At 43.8% G+C, this 21649-nt stretch overlaps 1 protein-coding gene across 6 annotated transcripts in view; it reads right to left on the bottom strand.

The window, feature by feature from the left end:
- LOC111969889 (forkhead box protein J3-like) overlaps positions 1-21649 on the bottom strand; it is a 127236-nt gene continuing 105587 nt past the window's right edge. The window contains exons 6-15 of one of the 6 annotated variants that reach the window (XR_011480600.1): positions 18268-18396; positions 9610-9775; positions 6504-6977; positions 6040-6141; positions 5167-5361; positions 4369-4467; positions 3378-4134; positions 3176-3241; positions 3106-3141; positions 1-2929 (exon numbers count right to left, since the gene is read on the bottom strand). Coding sequence is in view for 1 of the 6 variants with exons in the window: in XM_023996255.2 (XP_023852023.1) it covers positions 4022-4134; positions 4369-4467; positions 5167-5361; positions 6040-6141; positions 6504-6977; positions 9610-9775; positions 18268-18396 (1278 nt within the window). In the remaining 5 variants the exon portion in view is untranslated. The other 5 variants (XR_011480602.1, XR_011480603.1, XR_002878048.2 and 2 more) reach the window with 5 other exon arrangements.

Below are 21649 nucleotides of genomic sequence, written 5' to 3'. Positions count from 1 at the left end.
TGAAGTTAACATTTTATTTGTTTAAGTGCCATTCATGCATATTGGGGATGGGGGTGGTATCGACAACTCTAATAACAAGTTATTTTACAGCACTAAACCAATACAAAGAGTAGCTGTATCACCTCATTGGACAGCAAAAGTAATAAACCGTGCAATAACCAAGAGGACAAAAAAGAGAAAAAGAAAACAAATACAAGAAATGACAAAGACAAAATCAAAAACTGAAAAACATAACAAAATATATATTATCAACATTGAAACACTGAATGTAGAACCATAGTACAGGTAAAAGGTAGTGTCACAAAAAGCCAACACATTTTCATCACATATATACAATATAGATATATACACATACGGTCTCACCCTCTGATTGGACAATAACAAAATACTCTATTCTTTTCCCTCTTTCATGAGTAAGACCAACCCCTTGCCTTGATGTCCCGCCCCCAAGAGGAAAAAGGGATGATTGAAAAGACATTTATTTACAAGAAGCACAACAACACACCAGCACTGAATAAAATAGGCCTCAATCAGCAGTACTTCTTGGCAGTTTTCTCCGTAATGTAACAAGCGAACAAGGCTTATTTTCTTTTTTCATATCATAGTAATCTCTCTGGCAGGTACATCTCCAGCAGTATTTAAAAAATTGAATTGTCTTTTTAAACAAAATGTACTCACTCGCACACAGACACACAAGCACACACAGTTAAGAGGGTGATCCAGTCATTGTCTTTCCCTCCCTCTTTACCTCTGATCACATCCATGAGCTCTTTCCAGCCCATCCCATCTCCTGAGCTGTGGGGGTGGATTTACTACATACCCTACGGCTGTCTGAGAGTTTTTCATTAGTGCCCTCATCATTACCAGTGATGAAWTGCAACATACAAAACCATGGGCTGCCAAGACTTCCCTATCACTTTTATATCCACATTCTCACCGTGTCCCTCTAAACACCCATTCCTTAGGTCAGTCCCAGAGTCTGTAGCACCCACGCTGACTTCAACTAGCAATCAAATGGTCAATTCAAAATCGCTACACTGATCTCTTCTCCATAAAGTAGTCCTCCTTCACTAATGAAGGGCTCAATGGTGGACAATCTTAAGTGATCTTGGCTTTTTAACTGAATGAGCAATCAGACTGTGCTTTAAATGGCTGGCTGACTGACTGACTAACTGACTGACTGATTTTGGCCATTAAACAAAGCCTAAACACTCAATGGGTATCCACAGGCAAGACAATCAGCCACACACAACGCTTTCAAATACAATGAACATTTGGGAATCTAACCGAAAATCCGGTACAGGTAAAAGTAGCAGAAGTAAGAAAAGGAAAAAGATGGAGGAAAAGAAAGAAAAAAACATTTAAGATCAAAACAATGGTCAGTATTAACGAACTGGCTGCTAAAAGATCTGTGAAACCTTGCAGATATGCCTGGCAGTATAGCTAGCTGTGAGAAGAGCTAGCACTAGCTTCAGCCAAGCTTCCCTTCTTGTCTTCTGCCTCCTGTTTCAAAAGGACAATGGCGGTTCAGTATCTATACATGTACACTGTCACAAGAGACATTTTGGTGTCTGGCCCAGTGGTGTTTATGTGATATTACAAAACAATGTCATGATTTTTGTTTGTTTAAAAAAACTAAACATTTTCAGAAATGGAGTAAAACAAAATCCAGCCACAGATTTAGTTTATCTAAGGGGCCAATAGTGGAGGAACAAATTAAAAAAGGGAAGATGAACTGTGCTCTACCCAGACAAAGCTCCCATATAGGTTCAACGCAGCACCATGATGAGGGTTCAGGGCCAGTCTGATTAAGGCGCCAAAGAGGGACAGAGAGGACAGGAGTGTTTCCAGAACCTCAAGTCCTCCCATCCTCCATCTCCACCTGGCTGTTGACCAGATAGAGCTCATTTCTCAACATAAGAAACCCTGCCTGCAAAACGCACATCTGCCTTGAACCCTTGCTTTCATCTGTTTTGTGCTCGTTGATAGCATATGCAGATGATTGTAATTTTAGGGCAACACACACACACCTCGTTCCCTTTTTATATCGTATTTCAGCATATTTTCTGCCTTACAGTGTAAGTCTGACGGTCACAACCAAGAAGATATTTGGGAGATCAATTCTGATGACTTCAGACGTATAGCATCTGAATGAAGAACATTCCTATTGCTTGTAGTAATTGATTTAAATCAGTACATTTCCTGTATCAGAAGATAACAGGAAAATATCCTACAGTTCATTGTGCTGCATTTACACTGAGTTTAATATAATGAATAGACACCTACAGGTGTATACTTGTACTCATTCATTTTGTGTATTAACTACAAACTATTCCCTTAATACACTAGTACAGGGAAATTATAATCAATCTCATTGATTGCGGGACCAGTGGAAGGATGTAGTGACTGAGAATGAGACTACTTTCAGTCTAATTATTATTTTGACAAAGGAAAAAAAAGCCAGACAAAGGTGGGGAAAAAAAGGTGATGAGGTCTGGAATTCATCTACCAGTTTCAGTCTTGTTGGAGTATTGGAGATAAAGGTATGACATTGTTGACAGAATAGACACAAAACCACAACAAATACTGCCTGTAATGTTTCTGAATGTACACAATTAGGTTTATTTTTATGGGCCAGATGTGTTGGTTAAAAGGACAATGCTCTATGATAAAGCATTTGTGTTCTTTATGTGAAGCCTAGTTCAATGCAAAACACCCTGTTCAAAACATAACCTCAGTTATTGTAAACCTTCCTACCAATAGACCCACTATTGGGGAGCCTAACCTTCCTTCCACTAAACCCACTATTGGGGAGCCTAACCTTCCTACCAATAAACCCACTATTGGGGAGCCTAACCTTCCTACCAATAAACCCACTATTGGGGAGCCTAACCTTCCTACCACTAAACCCACTATTGGGGAGCCTAACCTTCCTACCACTAAACCCACTATTGGAGCCTAACCTTCCTACCACTAAACCCACTATTGGGAGCCCTAACCTTCCTACCACTAAACCCACTATTGGGGGAGCCTAACCTTCCTACCACTAAACCCACTATTGGGAGCCTAACCTTCCTACTACTAAACCCACTATTGGGGCCTAACCTTCCTACCACTAAACCCACTATTGGGGAGCCTAACCTTCCTACCAATAACCCACTGTTGGGATCCTAACCTTCCTACCACTAAACCCACTATTGGGAGCCTAACCTTCCTACCACTAAACCCACTATTGGGGAGCCTAACCATCCTACCAATAAACCACTATTGGGAGCCTAACCATCCTACCAATAAACCACTATTGGGAGCCTAACCATCCTACCAATAACCCACTATTGAGGATCCTAACCTTCCTACACTAACTCCTATTGGGGAGCCTAACCTTCCTACCACTAAACCCACTATTGGGGAGCCTAACCTTCCTACCAATAAACCCACTATTGGGGATCCATCGTCCACCCAAAGCTGACCAACAAGCACCACAGGCGGCCTGCGTTTTCCATAAAATAATAAAAACGAATAAAGAGAGACAAACTCATCCAAGAGGCAGCTGAGGCCTGAAGTCAACACGAGAAGGATAACAAGCGGAACAAGTCGCTCAAATCACAACAGTTACGGAGGGAGCTGGGGGAACTTTGGAAAGCTGCTGTCTGGGAGGGGGATGGGAGAGGGCTGGCTGAGGAACGAGAACTGGAGAATTTGTTTCGACATGAACGTGTGCTACTTGCCTGGTCAAGACAAGCCACCACTTACATAAGCCACCACTTAAACATGTCCTAGTAAATATGATTGTCTTCAAAGTAACCTTTATTTTGTATGTTTCATTTTGTTTGTAAAAATGGCAGCACTCTGAAGTCTCTCCCTCTATCCTCCCAAAACGACACCTGCTCTTCTGTTCTGTATCCCACCAGCAACAGTCAGTCTCCTCGCTAGAGCGTACAGCTCAGCCTGGCTTCTTCCTCCTACTTCCACCTGCTCTGCACCACCTGACCGTTCCTCGTTAGGGGCAGAACATCTAACATTAGACAATGGAGTCCCAGTCAAAGTCATCCTGGATGTCATCAGCTGGCATGCGGTGCATCTGGAAGTTTCTGGGAGAGATCATGTGCTGCTGGTTCATCTGCGCATGGTGTCCTAAGAGAAGAGAGCAGGGGAGTTGGGCATAGTACATACACACAAAGACACACATGCACTGTGCAAGCTTCATTGGTTAAATGTGTAGTTGAACAGGAAATGGACTTGTCAAGGTGTTGTTGTAGTGCTTGTAGAATGTGGAAAGATAGGTTTGAAGAATACTCGGAGTGACCATCCCCTTAACTGAGACCTAGTTTAGTGAGTAGTTGTATAGGGGCTGCCGCTGTTCTGTACCTGTCATTGTGGGACCTGCGCTGCTCATTGGGGGCATGTGGGGGTATCCTGGGGGGCCCATCATAGACATGCTCTGTCTTGAGTCCATGTAGAGATTTCCTGTGGAGAGAAAGACAAACTCAAATATCGCAATCCCAAAAGAATATATGCGCTAGCTAAAACAAGCCACCTGGTCCGCAGCATTATTGCAATATACACTGAGTGGACAAAACATTAAGAACACCTGCTTTTTCCATGACAGACTGACCAGGTGAATCCAGGGGAAAGCTATCCCTTATTGATGTCACCTGTTAAATCCACTTCAATCAGTGTAGATGAAGGGGAGGAGACAGGTTAAAGAAGGATGTTTAGACCTTGAGACATGTGTATGCATGTAATTCAGAGGGTGAATGGGCAAGACAAAAATATTTAAGTGCCTTTGAATGGGGTATGGTAGTAGGTCCAGTTTGTGTCAAGAACTGCAAAACTTCTGGATTTTTCACTCAACAGTTTCCTGTGTATCATGGTCCATCACCTAAAGGACAACCAGCCAACTTGACACAACTGTGGGAGGCATTGGAGTCAACATGGGCCAGCATCCCTGTGGAACGCATTCAACACATTGTAGTCCATGCCCCAACAAATTGCAAATTGAGGCAAAAGGGAGTGCAACTCAATATTAGGAAGGTGTTCCTAATGTTTTGTACACTCAGTGTACATTTACATAAAGGAAAATGCCACCAATGTCCAGTGATCTGCAGTGGTAAATACAATAATAATGTTAGTTGGGATGCAGGTTAGAGGTGATGAGTCACCCACCTGTGGCCATGTGCTGGCTGGGCTTGTTGGGGTGCATGGAACCATGGCATACGGGTACGGGCTGCACTGCCCCCTGTGGCTGAATGACGCCGGTGCGGGCGAAGAACTGGTTGATAGATGAGCAGAGATCTGCGATCTGTGTGGGCTCCAGGGCCCAGTTGTTCTGCTCTGCTAGTCTCATGCTCTCCTTCAGTCCTGCACAGGGTCAAACATACATATCATCAGCCAAGGAAAACAACAGCGATGTACAGCCGCCGCCTCAGCAGCTCACCAGTCCAACCCATTCAGTAGTACTAGCTGCTAACCACTGCAGAGAAATGTCTCAACGACAAGTTAGTCATAAAAATCACCGGTCAAATCATCCACACCRCATAAATGTGAAAAGTGGGTGTAGATACTTTTATCTATGTAAAAAAAATAAAATGCTTTAATTACATAACTAAACTTTATCGGTGATAATTAAAACCGCCTACCTTGCAATTGTATACTGTAATTGGATCAACTCTGACCTGCTGAGCTACACTGTTTGGTAATTAAACTTGAAGGCAGTGTTCTTTAATTGTAGAGCTCCTTCAAATTCAACTGTTGATTGGCAACATGTCAGCACACCAACAAAAAGAGAGAACTCCAACGTGTCTAATGGTGCTCATCATGGGCAATCAGCCATGAAATCATTAGGATAAAATGACTCTGGTAAACACAATAAACAGCTTTTAAAATGTCAGTGAAAAGAATACAGGTAGACAGTAAGAAAAATATATTAAACGCAGGCCTAACATATTGAAAAATGAGCAGCCTGTATAGTTATCCTATTTGAGGCTGAAATTGGCTGTGTCAATGCAACTGCATTTACATAATCCTTCATGGCCACACCTTGAAAAGGTGAGAGGTCGACATCAGCCCAGTTATAACTGCTGGCAATACGGCAGCTCTCTTTCAGTGCGTCCAGATTTGGGTACCAGTCAGAGGGCAGACCTGTAAACACAGACGGAGCACAGACTGGTTTTTAGAGACAGGAGGAGTCCATTAGTTTCTACATTTCCTGCAACGGTACTCTACTTTGGCCACTGGTAGGAGCCAGTTCCCTCTGAAAAGGTTGCTGTGCTCCAGAGGTACTGTCTGCTGTATGGATGCAACATTTGCTTTGTTCTCATTACAGCAAACAGCATAAATCAGATGGTGATTTACTGTCCGTTGTCCTAAAGCAGGTCTTGGTATTTATACAGAACAAATGTGCAGCTGTGTCTAGGAGGGTTATCCCTGAGTGTATCTGAATGTGTGTGTTTGTTTGTGTGTGTGTGAGAGACATATGTGTGGAAGAGAGAGGCAGGTCTTACCCGTGTTGCAGGCCATCTGTTGCTGGGCAGGATGGGGCTGGTGAGCCAGGCTCTGGTGCTGCTGCTGGGAGGGGTGCTGGCTGTGCTGCTGGGAGGGGTGCTGGGTGTGCTGTGCGTGTTGGGAGGGGTGCGGCGTGTGCTGCTGCTGGGCGTGCTGCGATGGGTGCGGACCATGCTGGGAGTGCGCAGGGTGATGGGGGTGCTGGTGCTGGGTGTGTTGGGCGTGTTGGTTGTGCTGGCCATGTTGGTTGTGTGGGCCGTGCTGGGAGATGTGCTGTGTGTGGGGCGAGCCATGGCCCGGGTGGGCGTTCTGGCCAGGGAGCTGGGGAGGGTGGGACAGAGGCACCTGGCCACCGCTGCTGGAGTGGTTGTTTGTCAGGCTGTTCTGGGTGCTAATGGTGCCACTGGGTGAGTGCTGATAGGAGCAGGAGGTGTGGGTCTGTTGGGACGATTCCGTTGGCATGCCCATCAAACCTGGAAGTCCATATACACACACACAAAACACAGTCATTATTATTGCTCTCTGCTTAGAGAATTGAATCACTATTTGATATTAACATACAATGTAAAATAAACTGATGTTACATTGAAACTAAACAGCTGCCATTTTGAACGAGCTGAAGGAATGTCTCAGCAGCACTAGAGTCTGAGCCTTTCTTCTGCATCCTGTGTTTCTTTTCACATTTGTCATTGTGCAGCAGCACTGTTTTCTAAACAAGCACGACTGGAGCACGAACATCTGCACACCCAACAGCAATCGTGTAGGGGAGTGGTTCTTAAGAGGCCTGTCCATTTACATGTTAGTCATTTAGAGGTGTCTTCGCCACTGCCTCAGAACACTTACTGAAGAGGTGACAAAGGTGGATCTCTTATCGGCACGACTTACGGCAGCAATTACAGTTAGTGCCTTGCTCAAAGGCACATCGGCATATTTTTTACCTAGTCGGCTTGGGGTTTTGAACCAGCTACACTTCGATTACTGGCCCAACGCTCTTAACCACTAGGCTAACCGCTAGGCTACCAGCTTTGCCACAGTTAACCTATTTCACTGGAGTGCTTTTAGAGTTGACTCCAGCCCCTCGCCACTGCCCCATAACACTTACTGCAGCGGTGACAAAGGTGGATCTCTTATCGGCACAGAAAGCCCATTGTCCAACCAGGGAAATACAGAAAGCAATTAGCGCGCAGCCCCAGAATAATAATGCGAGCTCATTACCTATTATCAAAGCCGGTGAATTAGCTCACTGTCTACAGCACCATGGTGTGAAATCCTCTCGCTCGCTTATTTACACTTTTTAATTGCAAGGGCTTGTCTGACTAAGAGATTTCACTTTTATGCACATAAAAAGGGAACAACTTTAAACTAATGAAACTTAGATGATAGATTAAAGGAGAGGAACACTGAAAACATTAGCATGAAATGCATTAGATTTGTGAAAGTAGGCTATACAAGGAAAAGCATTGTCTGCTTTTGCCCATAACCCACTTGTCAAGTGCTTTTTGTTCATCAGTCAATCAGATTACAAACAAAAAGCATTACGTTCTAAAGGGCTGCCATGTTTTGGAGAGCCACACTTGATCTGACTCTGTGCAATAGGCCTTTATCATTATGAACTTCATCATTATGGCAAAAGCAGGTTTGATGCTGCAATCATATGAAGTGTGTGTGTGTGTGATATATATCATCCTAAAGATATACTAGATTACAGGCAGAGTAAGGATTAACATGTTTCATCCCATATAATGAATAAAGTCCACTGCATCATTCTGCTATGAACTTGACGACTCTGTTTTATGCTTAGCATTGGGAATGAGGCCAGAGGCTTTAGCACGTGGCTTTAGCACACAGTAGACCATGAAAACACCCATAGATTTGCACTACGGTTACTGTCTATTAAATAACTCATTGAAATCACTAAACCTAATTCGCACCAATTCCACTCTCCTTCGACCAAGCGTCAATTCCACTCTCCTTCGACCAGCTGTTAGATGTATAACAACACCCATAGAATAATCCTGGCATCTTCTGCACGAGTTTACTAACACTACCCGGTAGGGCTGGGCGATATGACCATATATATCGTGTGACGATAGAAAAACGTCTATCGTTTAAATCGTTGTCGCAAATCACACTCTTTACGGCAATATTTTTAGTCAATTGGACGACGCTTTGCATTCTTCCACACGAGTCGCGTGGAAGGAAATTTGCAACACAAACAAACATGGAGGAGAGTGAACATGACACAGAGCACAGAGCTCATACCTAAAAGACGGGCTTCTTCGGTCGCATGGACGTGGTTCGGGTATGAAAAGTCTGACACGGACCAGAAAACCGTCCTCTGCAAAATATGCCGCAGGCCGGTCCCGACAACAGGCTCAAACACCACTAACCTCTTTTACCACCTACACAAGAATCATGTGAAACAGTACGGAGAGAGTCTACGGATGAGACCCAAAAAAGTAGTCGAGTGCTCAAAACAAACCCCCGACTCAGACGTTGCAAGAGGCGTTTGCCCGCGGCACACCATATGGCAAATAATCACGAAGATGGAAGGAGATAACAGCTGCCGTTACAACTTACGTCTGCAAAGACATGGCCTCAATTTACACGGTCCAGAAACGGGGGTTTCGTGAGTTGTGCTAACACTCAACTCAAGGTACCAAATGCAAATTGATATGTGACACGTATTAAAACCAAAATAACATGTAAAACAGGCAAGCCGTCAAAAATAAATAAATAAATATATATTTTAGGCCTATGTTTATTTTGTTTGCAATTTACCTCTTTAGATTTTATACATTAATATTTTATATTTTGTTACATGCTTAATTGAACATTTGCACAAGTAAAAAAATCGAAATAAAAGGAGAAATAATAAAATATGAGTAAGTACCTTTTATTTGTTGAGTTTAATTCTAAATGTATTAAGAAATAGGCCTTTACATGTGGTCATTTTATATCAACCATATACAAAATAGGTGCTATATCATGATTTGTATCATTATCAGGATATGAACTGACCTATATCAGGATATGAGATTTTGGCCATATCGCCCAGCCCTACTACCCGGGAAGGGTCATCCTGCCCTCTAGACAAGCACTCACCCTGTTGGCTGAAGGACTGCCCAAAGACAGACTTGTAAAGGCTGCGGAAAGAGGCACTGAGATCTTCAAAGTCGGAGAAGAGGAGCTGCTTGTCCCTCTCTGGCATGTTGTACTGGGGCTGCTGGAGGCTCATCGACTGAGACACTGGCTCTGGGTGGTTAGTCACCTGGGGATGGAGGAGGAGCGAGAGGAGAGGAGTAGAAATAGAGGAGAGATAATTAGAGATTTTGGAGCAGTGAATTACATCTACTCAACACCCAACACTGACGGCTGTGTTCTGTCATGCAGTACAACCTAGCGGTACACACCTCCGTCTAACATACTAACTACAATACAAACCTATTACCACAGCCAAACACAGACTACAACTTTCACTTTAACTGGTGAAGAGCACCGACTACACCATCGAACACTGACGCTTGACTGGGAAACATACGTCTCAGAGACATCAATGGATATCTGCACATGGATCTGCTGGAGAACAAGAGAGCCACAAACATTTCATGCAAAACATTTTTCTACACTGAACAAAAATAAACAACATGTAAAGGTTTGGTCCAATGTTGCAAGAGCTAAAATAAAAGATGCCAGAAATGTTCCATCTGCACAAAAAGCTAATTTCTCTCAAATTTTGTGCACAAATTTGTTAATATTCCTGTTAGTGAACATTTCTCCTTTGCCAAAATAATCCATCCACCTGACAGGTATGGCATATGAAGAAGCTGATTAAACAGCATGATCATTACACAGGTGCACTTTGTGCTGGGGACAATAAAATGTCACTAAAATGTGCAGTTTTGTCACAACACAATGCCACAGACGTCTCAAGTTTTGAAGCAGCGTGCAATTGGGATGCTGACTGCAGGAATGTCCACCAGAGCTGTTGCCAGAGAATTAAATGTTAATTTCTCTACCATAAGCCACCTCCAATGTAGTTTAATTTTTTGGGGCAGTATGTAAAACCAGCCTCACAACCGCAGACCATGTGTAACTACGCCAGCCCAGGATCTCCACTTCCGGCTTCTTCACCTGCAGGATCGTCTGACACCAGCCACCCGGACAGCTGATGAAACTGAGGAGTATTTCTGTCTGTAATAAAACCCTTCTGCCCTCCGAGGCCCATCCATGGCTGCGCTCCTTCCCAGTCATTTGACTGATCAGTATAAAGAACTGTAACTCAGTAAAATCATTGAAATTGTTGCATAATGCGTTTACATTTTTGTTCAGTACATTTTTGGTGCAACAGATCAAGGCTTATATTTTAGTCCTGTCCACTAATCTAATTAAACTGCCAAGAACCCATAATGAACATGTATAAGCAGCAAAAAATCTGGTGTAAAGTGGTCACTCCTCAAACTAAACATCAACTACATGCCTTTGACTGTCTTGATCGCTGTTTGCAACCTTCTCAAAAAGTATTAAAAGAGAAACCAAAATCAACACAAAGCCAATACAATAGATGACCTGCAAAATGTATTTAAAACAAAAACACAAAAGCCTTGTACAAATAAGCAATCATTTTACCCATGTACAGTAGTGTGAGGGTCAATTTTATCCAATGGTGTATAAGAGTGCAGGCAATGTTGCCCTCTAAAAGACGGTCTAATAAGGTTAATGATGAGAAAAACACTAATATGGAGCAAACACTATTCTATAACTGTGGAGGTACCTTACATTTACATGAAGTAGACTAGATGTTTAAGAACAGTATATATCCTTTAATCGCAGCATCACAGAGGTAGCTTTCAAGCCATACCAGGTTTAACATGTGAAGGACACTAATAATGGAGCTATCACTTAAAGTAGCCCTGCTGTTAGAGTACACATTCTTTAACACAGCAAAGGGCTTCGCAGACATACTGGTGGGCTACAGTATAGATTGCCTTGCTAAAGAATCCAGTCTGAGTCTGCCTGGCTGAAGTGAGGCAGTAGGAAACAGTCTGCTCTCAGCAGCAGCACTGGAGGGACATCCATCAGTCTGAACGGATCGATGCAGAGAGCCTGGAGCAATAGCACCCTGGGAAGCAGGAGGACCCCACCAAAGAAGGGGGCATCTCTGGTGGGAAGGCATCACAGGCAACAGCTCTCTTTGTCTGCTCTCCAAGAGTGTGTACAGCTCTCACTTTCCCTCAACCCCCCCCCCCCTGATATTCTGCGCTAGAGCACCATCCCCCCGACCTCTTTAGTCTCTCACTGTCTATAGCTCTTCTGAAGGGAAACTCCTGGGTCTCTCGGATCATATGAGATACACAGTAACTAACTGGTCTGGGGCACTGCCCTCAGATTGGAGCTGATACACTGTGTTTAAGTTCCAGGGTTACAGCTATCTACTGTGATAAGAGATTGGCATGCACTGCCTAAATTCCTGTATGTCTAACTGTGATACAGTGACAGTTATTTGTGGTGCTTGTTTGGTTTTAGCTGATGTATAGCTGGGGTACTGTGGTTAGAGATTGACATGCATGTTCTAAAATCGGTGGTTTTCAACTGGTTTTGCCTTAGGACCGAAATTGAACCAGGTTGTCTGTCTCAATCCAATATCCGCATTGRGAATTTTGTTGCCAAAATGCAATCTGGAAAACTTAAAAAAATTATATATTGCTAGTAAATGTACTAATTAAATGAAAATGGAACAACAGTCCCACCTTTTTAATTATATTTCGCCGATATTCTTGATGAAGAATGTTAAGCATGAAATACACAGAATCTCACTGCCAATAGACTGCCGATAGGTACTTGCTAGAACAAAAGCGGTACCTGCTGCAGGCCGACCCAGTAGTAACGTTCGTGATCGCTGATTGGCTCAAAGTCAAGTTGTTGGCCATTGACAAGGATTGCGATTCTACAAGTATAATCAGCAGGTTCGTCACTTTTGTTCTAGCAAGTACCTATCGGCAGTCTATCGGCAGTCTATCGGCAGTCTATCGGCAGTCTATCGGCAGTCTATCGGCAGTCTATCGGCAGTCTATCGGCAGTGAGATTCTGGGAGCAAAGAAAAAAAAGGAAAAAAGACGAGGGCATTTTCTCTGTACATCCACGAATCAACCAGTCACACTTCATATGTAATTTTTTATTTATTTTATTTTATTTAACCTTTATTTAACCAGGTAGGCAAATTGAGAACACGTTCTCATTTACAATTGCGACCTGGCCAAGATAAAGCAAAGCAGTTCGACACATACAACAACACATAGTTACACATGGAGTAAAACAAACATATAGTCAATAATACAGTGGGAAAAAAAATAAGTCTATATACAATGTGAGCAAGTGAGGTGAGATAAGGGAGGTGAAGGCAAACAAATATATGTATAAATAAATAAAAATATAAAAGGCCATGGAGCGAAGTGAGTACAACACAGCAAGTAAAATAAAAAACTAAAAAAAACACTGGTGGTTGGTTTGCAGTGGAAGAAAGTGCAAAGTAGAGACAGAAATAATGGGGTGAAAGGAGCAAAATAAATTAATAAATAAATACAGTAGGTAAAGAGGTAGTTGTTTGGGCTAAATTGTAGATGGGTTTGTACAGGTGCAGTAATCTATGAGCTGCTCTGACAGCTGGTGCTTAAAGCTAGTGAGGGAGATAGGTGTTTCCAGTTTCAGAGATTTTTTGTTCGTTCCAGTCATTGGCAGCAGAGAACGGGAAGGAGAGGCGTCCAAAGGAAGAATTGGTTTTGGGGGTGACTAGAGAATATACCTGCTGGAGCGCGTGCTACAGGTAGGTGCTGCTATGGTGACCAGCGAGCTGAGATAAGGGGGACTTTACCTAGCAGGGTCTTGTAGATGACCTGGAACCAGTGGGTTTGGCGACGAGTTGAAGCGAGGGCCAGCCAACGAGAGTGTACAGGTCGCAGTGGTGGGTAGTATATGGGCTTTGGTGACAAAACGGATGGCACTGTGATAGACTGCATCCAATTTATTGAGTAGGGTTTTGGAGGCTATTTTGTAAATGACATCACGAAGTCGAGGATTGGTAGGATGGTCAGTTTTACAAGGGTATGTTTGGCAGCATGAGTAAAGGATGCTTTGTTGCGGAATAGGAAGCCAATTCTAGATTTGACTTTGGATTGGAGATGTTTGATGTGAGTCTGGAAGGAGAGTTTACAGTCTAACCAGACACCTAGGTATTTGTAGTTGTCCACATATTCTAAGTCAGAGCCGTCCAAAGTAGTGATGTTGGACAGGCGGGCAGGAGCAGGCAGCGATCGGTTGAAGAGCATGCATTTGGTTTTACTTGTATTTAAGAGCAGTTGGAGGCCACGGAAGGAGAGTTGTATGGCATTGAAGCTCGCCTGGAGGGTTGTTAACACAGTGTCAAAAGAAGGGCCAGAAGTATACAGAATAGTGTCGTCTGCGTAGAGGTGGATCAGAGAATCACCAGCAGCAAGAGCGACATCATTGATGTAAACAGAGAAGAGAGTCGTCCAAGAATTGAACCCTGTGGCACCCCCATAGGACTGCCAGAGGCCCGGACAACAGACCCTCCGATTTGACACACTGAACTCGATCAGAAGTAGTTGGTGAACCAGGCGAGGCAATCATTAGAGAAACAAGGCTGTCGAGTCTGCCAATGAGGATGTGGTGATTGACAGAGTCAAAGGCCTTGGCCAGTCAATGAATACGGCTGCACAGTATTGTTTCCTATCGATGGCGGTTACGATATCGTTTATGACCTTGAGCGTGGCTGAGGTGCACCCATGACCAGCTCTGAAACCAGATTGCATTGCGGAGAAGGTATGGTGGGATTCGAAATGGTCGGTAATCTGTTTGTTGACTTGGCTTTCGAAGACCTTAGAAAGGCAGGTAGGATAGATATAGGTCTGTAGCAGTTAGGGTCAAGGGTGTCCCCCCTTTGAAGAGGGGGATAACCGCAGCTGCTTCCAATCTTTGGGGATCTCAGACGACACGAAAGAGAGGTTGAAGAGGCTAGTAATAGGGTGGCACCAATTTCAGCAGATAGTTTTAGAAAGAAAGGGTCCAGATTATCTAGCCCGGCTGATTTGTAAGGGTCCAGATTTTGCAGCTCATTTAGAACATCAGCTGACTGTATTTGGGAGAAAGAGAAATGGGAAGGCTTGGGCGAGTAGCAGAGGGGAGGGCAGTGCTGTTGTCCGGGGTAGGGGTAGCCAGGTGGAAAGCATGGCCAGCCGTAGAAAAATGCTTATTGAAATTCTCAATTATAGTGGATTTTCGGTGGTGACAGTGTTTCCTATCTTCAGAGCGGTTGGAAGCTGGGAGGAGGTGTTCTTATTCTCCATGGACTTTACGGTGTCCCAGAACTTTTTTGAATTTGTGTCGCAGGAAGCATTTTTCTGCTTGAAAAAGCTAGCCTTGGCTGTTCTAACTGCCTGTGTATATTGGTTTCTGGCTTCCCTGAAAAGTTGCATATCACGGGGCTGTTCGATGCTAATGCAGAACGCCATAGGATGTTTTTCTGTTGGTTAAGGGCAGTCAGGTCAGGAGAGAACCAAGGGCTATATCTGTTCCTGGTTCTAAATTTCTTGAATGGGGCATGCTTATTCAAGATGGTGAGGAAGGCATTTTTAAAAAATGACCAGGCATCCTCTACTGACGGGATGATCAATATCCTTCCAGGATACCCCGGCCAGGTCGATTAGAAAGGCCTGCTCGCTGAAGTGTTTCAGGGAGCGTTTGACAGTGATGAGTAGGTCGTTTGACCGCTGACCCATTACGGATGCAGGCAATGAGGCAGTGATCGCTGAGATCTTGGTTGAAACAGCAGAGGTGTATTTGGAGGGCAAGTTTGTTAGGATGATATCTATGAGGGTACCCGTGTTTACGGAATTGGTGGTACCTGGTAGGTTCATTGATAATTTGTGTGAGATTGAGGGCATCAAGCTTAGATTGTAGGGTGGCTGGGGTGTTGAGCATGTTCAATTTAGGTCGCCTAGCAGCACGAGCTCTGAAGATAGATGGGGGGCAATCAGTTCACATATAGTGTCCAGAGCACAGCTGGGGCAGAGGGTGGTCTATAGCAGGCGGCAACGGTGGAGACTTTTTTTTAGAGAGGTGGATTTTTAAAAGTAGAAGTTCAAATGTTTGGGAACAGACCTGGATAGTATAACAGAACTCTGCAGGCAGTCTTTGCAGTAGATTGCAACACCGCCCCCTTTGGCCGTTCTATCTTGTCTGAAAATCTTGTAATTGGGGTGAAAATGTCTGAATTTTTGGTGGTCTTTCTAAGCCAGGATTCAGACACGGCTAAAACATCCGGGTTGGCAGAGTGTGCTAAAGCAGTGAACAAAACAAACTTAGGGAGGAGGCTTCTAATGTTAACATGCATGAAGCCAAGGCTATTACGTTTACAGAAGTCATCAAAAGAGAGCGCCTGGGGAATAGGAGTGGAGCCAGGTACTGCAGGGCCTGGATTCACCTCTACATCACCAGAGGAACAGAGGAGGAGTAGGATAAGGTACGGCTAAAAGCTATGAGAATTGGTCGCCTAGAGCTACTAGAGCAGAGAGTAAAAGGAGGTTTCTGGGGCGATAAAATAGTTTAAAGGAATAATGTACAGACAAAGGTATGGTAGGATGTGAATACAGTGGAGGTAAACCTAGGTATTGAGTGATGATGAGAGAGATATTGTCTCTAGAAACATCATTGAAACCAGGTGATGTCATCGCATATGTGGGTGGTGGAACTGAGAGGTTGGATATGGTATAGAGAGCAGGGCTAGAATCTCTACAGTGAAATAAGCCAATAAACACTAACCAGAACAGCAATGGACAAGGCATATTTACATTAAGGAGAGGCATGCTAATCGAGTGATCAATAAGGGTCCAGTGAGTAGAGGTTGGTTGGGGTCGTGGCGATCCGACAGCTGGCCGGGTATATGGCTATCGGTAGCAGCATAGGATGGAGGTCTGTTTGTAGATACCTCGTGCGTTTCCGTCGGTAGGTTAGTGGGGTTCCGTGTAGTGGGGTTCCGTGTGGTAGAGGGGATCAATCCAAATTGGCAAAATAGATATAGTGACCCAAGGAAAAAATAAAATAAATAAATAATAATAATAATAATAATAAAGTTGTCCGATATACTTGTTCAAATAGCAGCCGATAAGACAGCTAACGATTAGCGGGCCTCAGATGAGCGTTCAGGTAACGTCGGGACGGAGGTGCCAGTTGGATAAATCCCTCGGGCAGATAACGTCGGCAGTCAGTCGCGGCAGTCAGTCGTGAAGGCCCGGTGGGGTTCCGTATCTGCAGCAGCAACAAAAGAAACGGGTCCGGATGGTGATGGAACTCCTCAGCTGGCTAGCTCCAGAATGATTTGAGTTGCTCCGGGGTCGACGTAAGCCAATAGACACACGGTTTGCAGCTAGCTAGCTGCGAAATCAAGGTGCAAGTGTCCAGAGCCTGCGGCTGGAATCCGGGGAACTGAAGAGAAAAAGAGTCCCGGAATGCTCCGGTCCGAGTCGCGTTGCACAAAAGTGCCGGTAGTTATCGAGCTAAAGGAATAGCTGATGACCACTAAACGTGGGCAGCTGAAACACCAACGCTAGCCAGCAAACCGGCTAATTTCGGGGCAGCTACAGATTAGCTTCTGGCTAGCTATCGGAGTAGCTTCTGGTTAGCTTTCAGGCTAGCTTCTGAATTAGCCCCTGGCTAGCTTCCACGATGGATTTTCAGATTGAGGTAAATAATACTTTTTGTAATTGGTGAAGCGGGTTGCAGGAAAGCTTTTGCAGGAAAGCTTTTGTAGTTGAGTTCTTGGATAATAAAATAGATAAAAGATATGCGAAGAAAGGTGTAAATATATATATATATACAGGACACGAACAATACGGAACAGAAAAAGACGTCTGAACTGCTAAGCCACCTTGGAAAAATGGTGTAATGTTGGCTATGGGATGGTAGCAAGCTAAGTTCACAGACAATGCACACAACACTACATACTATCTAACCACTGTAGCTAGTATTGACATAATTGAATCACAATGGATTAGCTCATTTCCATGAAACAGCTGCCTGTGTTAGCTGCTGAGTTAGTGCAGTGTCCTTAGCTAGGTAGCTATGTTATGCTAGTTAGCGAATATGCTAACTTGAGCTATCTAGCTAAACATTTGGCGATGGCCTGGCACTGACAGTATTAGACAAGTATCAACAGATCGCTTGAAATCTAGACCATAAGCAATACGCGTGTATATGCATTGCCAAACAACACTATTGATACCTTATGGTTTGGAGTATTTTAACTTTGCTGTGTGAACACAGGCAAACATTTGACAATCCTACCAGTGTGTCTGATCTTTCAAGCTTACTGGTTTGAGACAATAAAATCAACCAAATCCGTTAAATAGCGCTGCTAATAAATCTATATTGAAAATTATATGATTGAACTATTTTACTTCAGAAGGTTAAATTATTTTAAAATATAGGTTCATTATCACTTCTACACACGTTATACCTGGTTTTAGTCGTTTAAGTTCAGAATGGAGTATGTTTAATAAAAATAAATTCTATATTTTTTTTTACACAGACAATCACATCCCATTCAAAACCTCCCGCAACCAACCAGCTGAGAATCCCGGTTGTAAATGTTTTCTACCTGGGATCCTGTAGTTGTTTGTGTTGCTTGGTGTTAGCAGTGTGTATAGCTGTAACACTGTGGTTAGAGGAGGTTGCAGTGTGAGCTCTTACCGGTGTGTAGCTGTGCACGCTGCCCACACTGTTTAAATTGACGGAGGCCAGACTCTGGTCAGACAGGCTGTTGTTAAGGCTGCTTCTTGGGCTGTCACTCCCATCCTGGTCTGGGTTGTATAATGCCACCTGAAATAAGAAGAGGCTGTGTTAGCTTTTCTTGCATACCGCACATCACACAACCTAGAAATACACCAACAGGGTTTGACGAATAACTGCATGCCATATACAATCATTATCATTCTGATGGTGAGTCACCATTTGCCCAAATAATGGGCGGGGATGGGTTTTGTTCCGTAACAAACTGAATTTGGTTTGTGTGCGTGTGGCTGTGTGTGTAGGAATTCGATACCTGTGTGTGCATGCAAAGCATTTGTGTACTGGATGTTATCAGAGTGCTTTTTTTGGACTGAGAGGGTGGCTGGCCAGGAACATATTTTCTGAAGCTCCACAGCTATCCGAGCCACAGGGTCTCCTTCTGAATAAGTGTCCAGGTAAAGGCTCTTCTCTCTGGGTAGGTAAGGGAGAGCGTCTTTTTTTTACTAAAGGTCACACTACCGGCCGTGTCAGACCCATCTGCTCACAGAGCGCAAATCGGTTTGGGACAACAAAGGTCTTCAATTCAACCGAGACCCTGACCTTTCAATACAGCAACGCAAGCAACCAGAGCACCGCAACGTGCCCATCTTCATTATTATCATCTGAAAAGGCTTTGCTAAAGAAAAAAATGGTGTATTGTGGTGTCACACAACAGATTGCTATTAAGTAGCACTGGTGGTAGAAACAATCTGGCGATGAATATAATGAGATCCGGAGAGAATAGACGTGCATTCATTTTTTTCCATTTTGTGAAACTGAAAGGATGTGTGGAATGGCAGCTATGCGAGTGATGCTACTGGCTGGTGTGTGTGACAGGGCAGGGATTGGCAGCAGCACTAACATCCTGGATCGGGCTGGTGATGTGTGCTCAGTCTTGCCCAGTGTCCAGTCAGGGCTCTCTGCTTATCAGGCTGAGTGGCTGTGGCCTTGCCTGCACCCTCTCTCTCAGTGTTACACACAGCAGCAGCAGAACATGAAGGCTGCTCTGCTTTCTGAGGCCAGAGAGAAGTCTAGGCCTGACTCACCTCCAGATCTGAGCTCAAATAGTACTTGTGCTTGATTGAGCTTGCCTGGCACAATGGAACCAATGGAATAATCACAAAAGTGAAAACCCGGCAAATCTGTCAAACCAGGCAAGCTTAATCATCCGCTCAGTGTTTGAAAGAAAACATACCATTTGAACCCAGATCTGGCTGCTGCCCTCTGTAACTGTTATATAGGCAGTCTGAGTACAGCCACGCTGACTAGTTCTGAGCAATTAACCAATGTTTTTTTTGGGGGTGGGGGGTTATTAAACAACTAATTGACAAACGTCAGTTCAATTACTTGAATTCCATAGTAGCTAATTACCACGTTTCTGCGCTGAAATAGGTAGACTATTTGCCTACAACTCCCTTCAGCTCAGCGTCCCACAGTTCGTTATTTTTCTCTAGAGAGAAACCAAATCATTCACAAGATACATTTTGTCAAGAACTCTCTGGGACGCTGGGCTGAAGGGAGTTGTATATTTCATTAGGCAAATATATGACCTAGTTCAGTGCAGAAACGTGGTAATTAACTACAATGAACAGAATCCATTGTGCCTGTCCTTCCCGGCTAGGACAGAGACGGCTAGCCTACACAGACCACATGAGAATGTACACAACACAATAATGAGAGGGATAGAGACAGTTCTTGAGGTAGCTCTACCCGATTGATAGTTGGAGTAGTTGCTCATAAGCGGTCTTGTAAGTATGCCATATATAATTTGAAGAACTAGTCAAATGATTGTCAGACAGCTATGTAGCATCCATAAGCAGCTACTAGCTAGCAAGCTAGCCTAGCTAAATAGGATGACTCAAAGACAGTACAGTATGGGGAGCACAGAGAACGTTAGATGTTTGTCTGGCTGGCTGGCTGCCTGCTACTGCCTGAGAAGAGATGAGATGGCTTTAAAGAATGAAAAATAATAACACCATCAAATAAATAACAAGTAATACACACAACTGAAATATTATTTCATAGTAATGTCCTCTTTTTCTATTGATGTCTACCCAATGTGGAACTGACAAAGACAAGAGTGTTTTCAATGTTTTGGCAATTCAATGTTCACTATTTTGGGCTTTGGAATTTCCACTAAAATAATTTGTCATTGTTTCATAATGCATTTAATGTTGAAAAAGATAATCAAAACTGAAATCCGTGATAATTTTTTTATAACCGAACTTGTCCTCAAAAGCACTAATCCTGACACACAGCACTCTCCCTCAGTAGTGTGTCATTGTGGGCTCTCACTCAGCCAGAGAATGACACAAAAATGTAGTGCTTTAATAACAGTCAGAGGAGAGAGTATTGGATCCAGTGTTGTAGTGAATGTGTGGTGGGGGAAGGGGATGAAAGAGAAGCTAATTAGTCGACTCTTGCCTTCCACCACTCAGTGTGGGCTTGGCTCCAGTGTTCATTAGCGTGAAGGAGGAAATCAATGAGCAGCTAAGACTGAGGGCTTAGGCACGTCTCAAAATCAGCACTACAATGCTAATCAAACAGTGCGCTGCAGAAATATAAATGTTACATGTAATGAAGTCATAAGCGGGTTTTAGCCTTAAACCACCAATCTATTTTTACTCCCCTGATCCAGTGTGATGATTTCCAGACCTCACTGCTCTGTGGTTTACACAGACCCCAGAGTCAAGACGCCCACTCGAGCACGCCACACAGTCACAGACCAAAACCCAGTCATCATGTCTCTCACACACACGCAAAGTCATCCAATCCCACAAAGACAAGCATGCTCACACAGGCAGGAGCTCCTGCCACAGTAAATCCTGATGCGTGTTTGGTGCTAGCAACTAGCAGGAGTTAGTGTGTGTTCTATTCTTAGCAGTAAATTAAGTAAAAAGCCAGGTGTGTCTTTTACATAAGACTATAATCTGGAGCATGAGACTTGGATTATGAAATCAAAGCGAGATTCACCCAGATGTCTTTAACAATGCCTGCCAGTGTTCAGCAGAATCCCTGCTCACAGGATTTAAGAGGGAGAAAGAGAAGCAAAGCACAGGGCCAGACTTTTCCTCAGTAAACACACACTTCTTCCTACAATCCCCCTTCCTTTATCCCGCTCTAGTGCCAGACTTCTGTCTCATTCACAACCATTGCAAACAGCTACCTCAGAATAGACCAGAGAAAAATGTTTTAAAACATGTGTGTGTGTGTGTGTGTGTAAGATAGAGAGAATGAAAGGCAGGGGGGAGACTTGAGGCACGTCTAACAGACAGTGTTGGGATTCTCACTGGTTCTGTAGTCC

Source organism: Salvelinus sp. IW2-2015, linkage group LG1, assembly GCF_002910315.2.
Source record: "Salvelinus sp. IW2-2015 linkage group LG1, ASM291031v2, whole genome shotgun sequence".
Classification (NCBI taxonomy): Eukaryota; Metazoa; Chordata; class Actinopteri; order Salmoniformes; family Salmonidae; genus Salvelinus; species Salvelinus sp. IW2-2015.
This window is presented reverse-complemented; position numbering and strand designations above follow the sequence as displayed.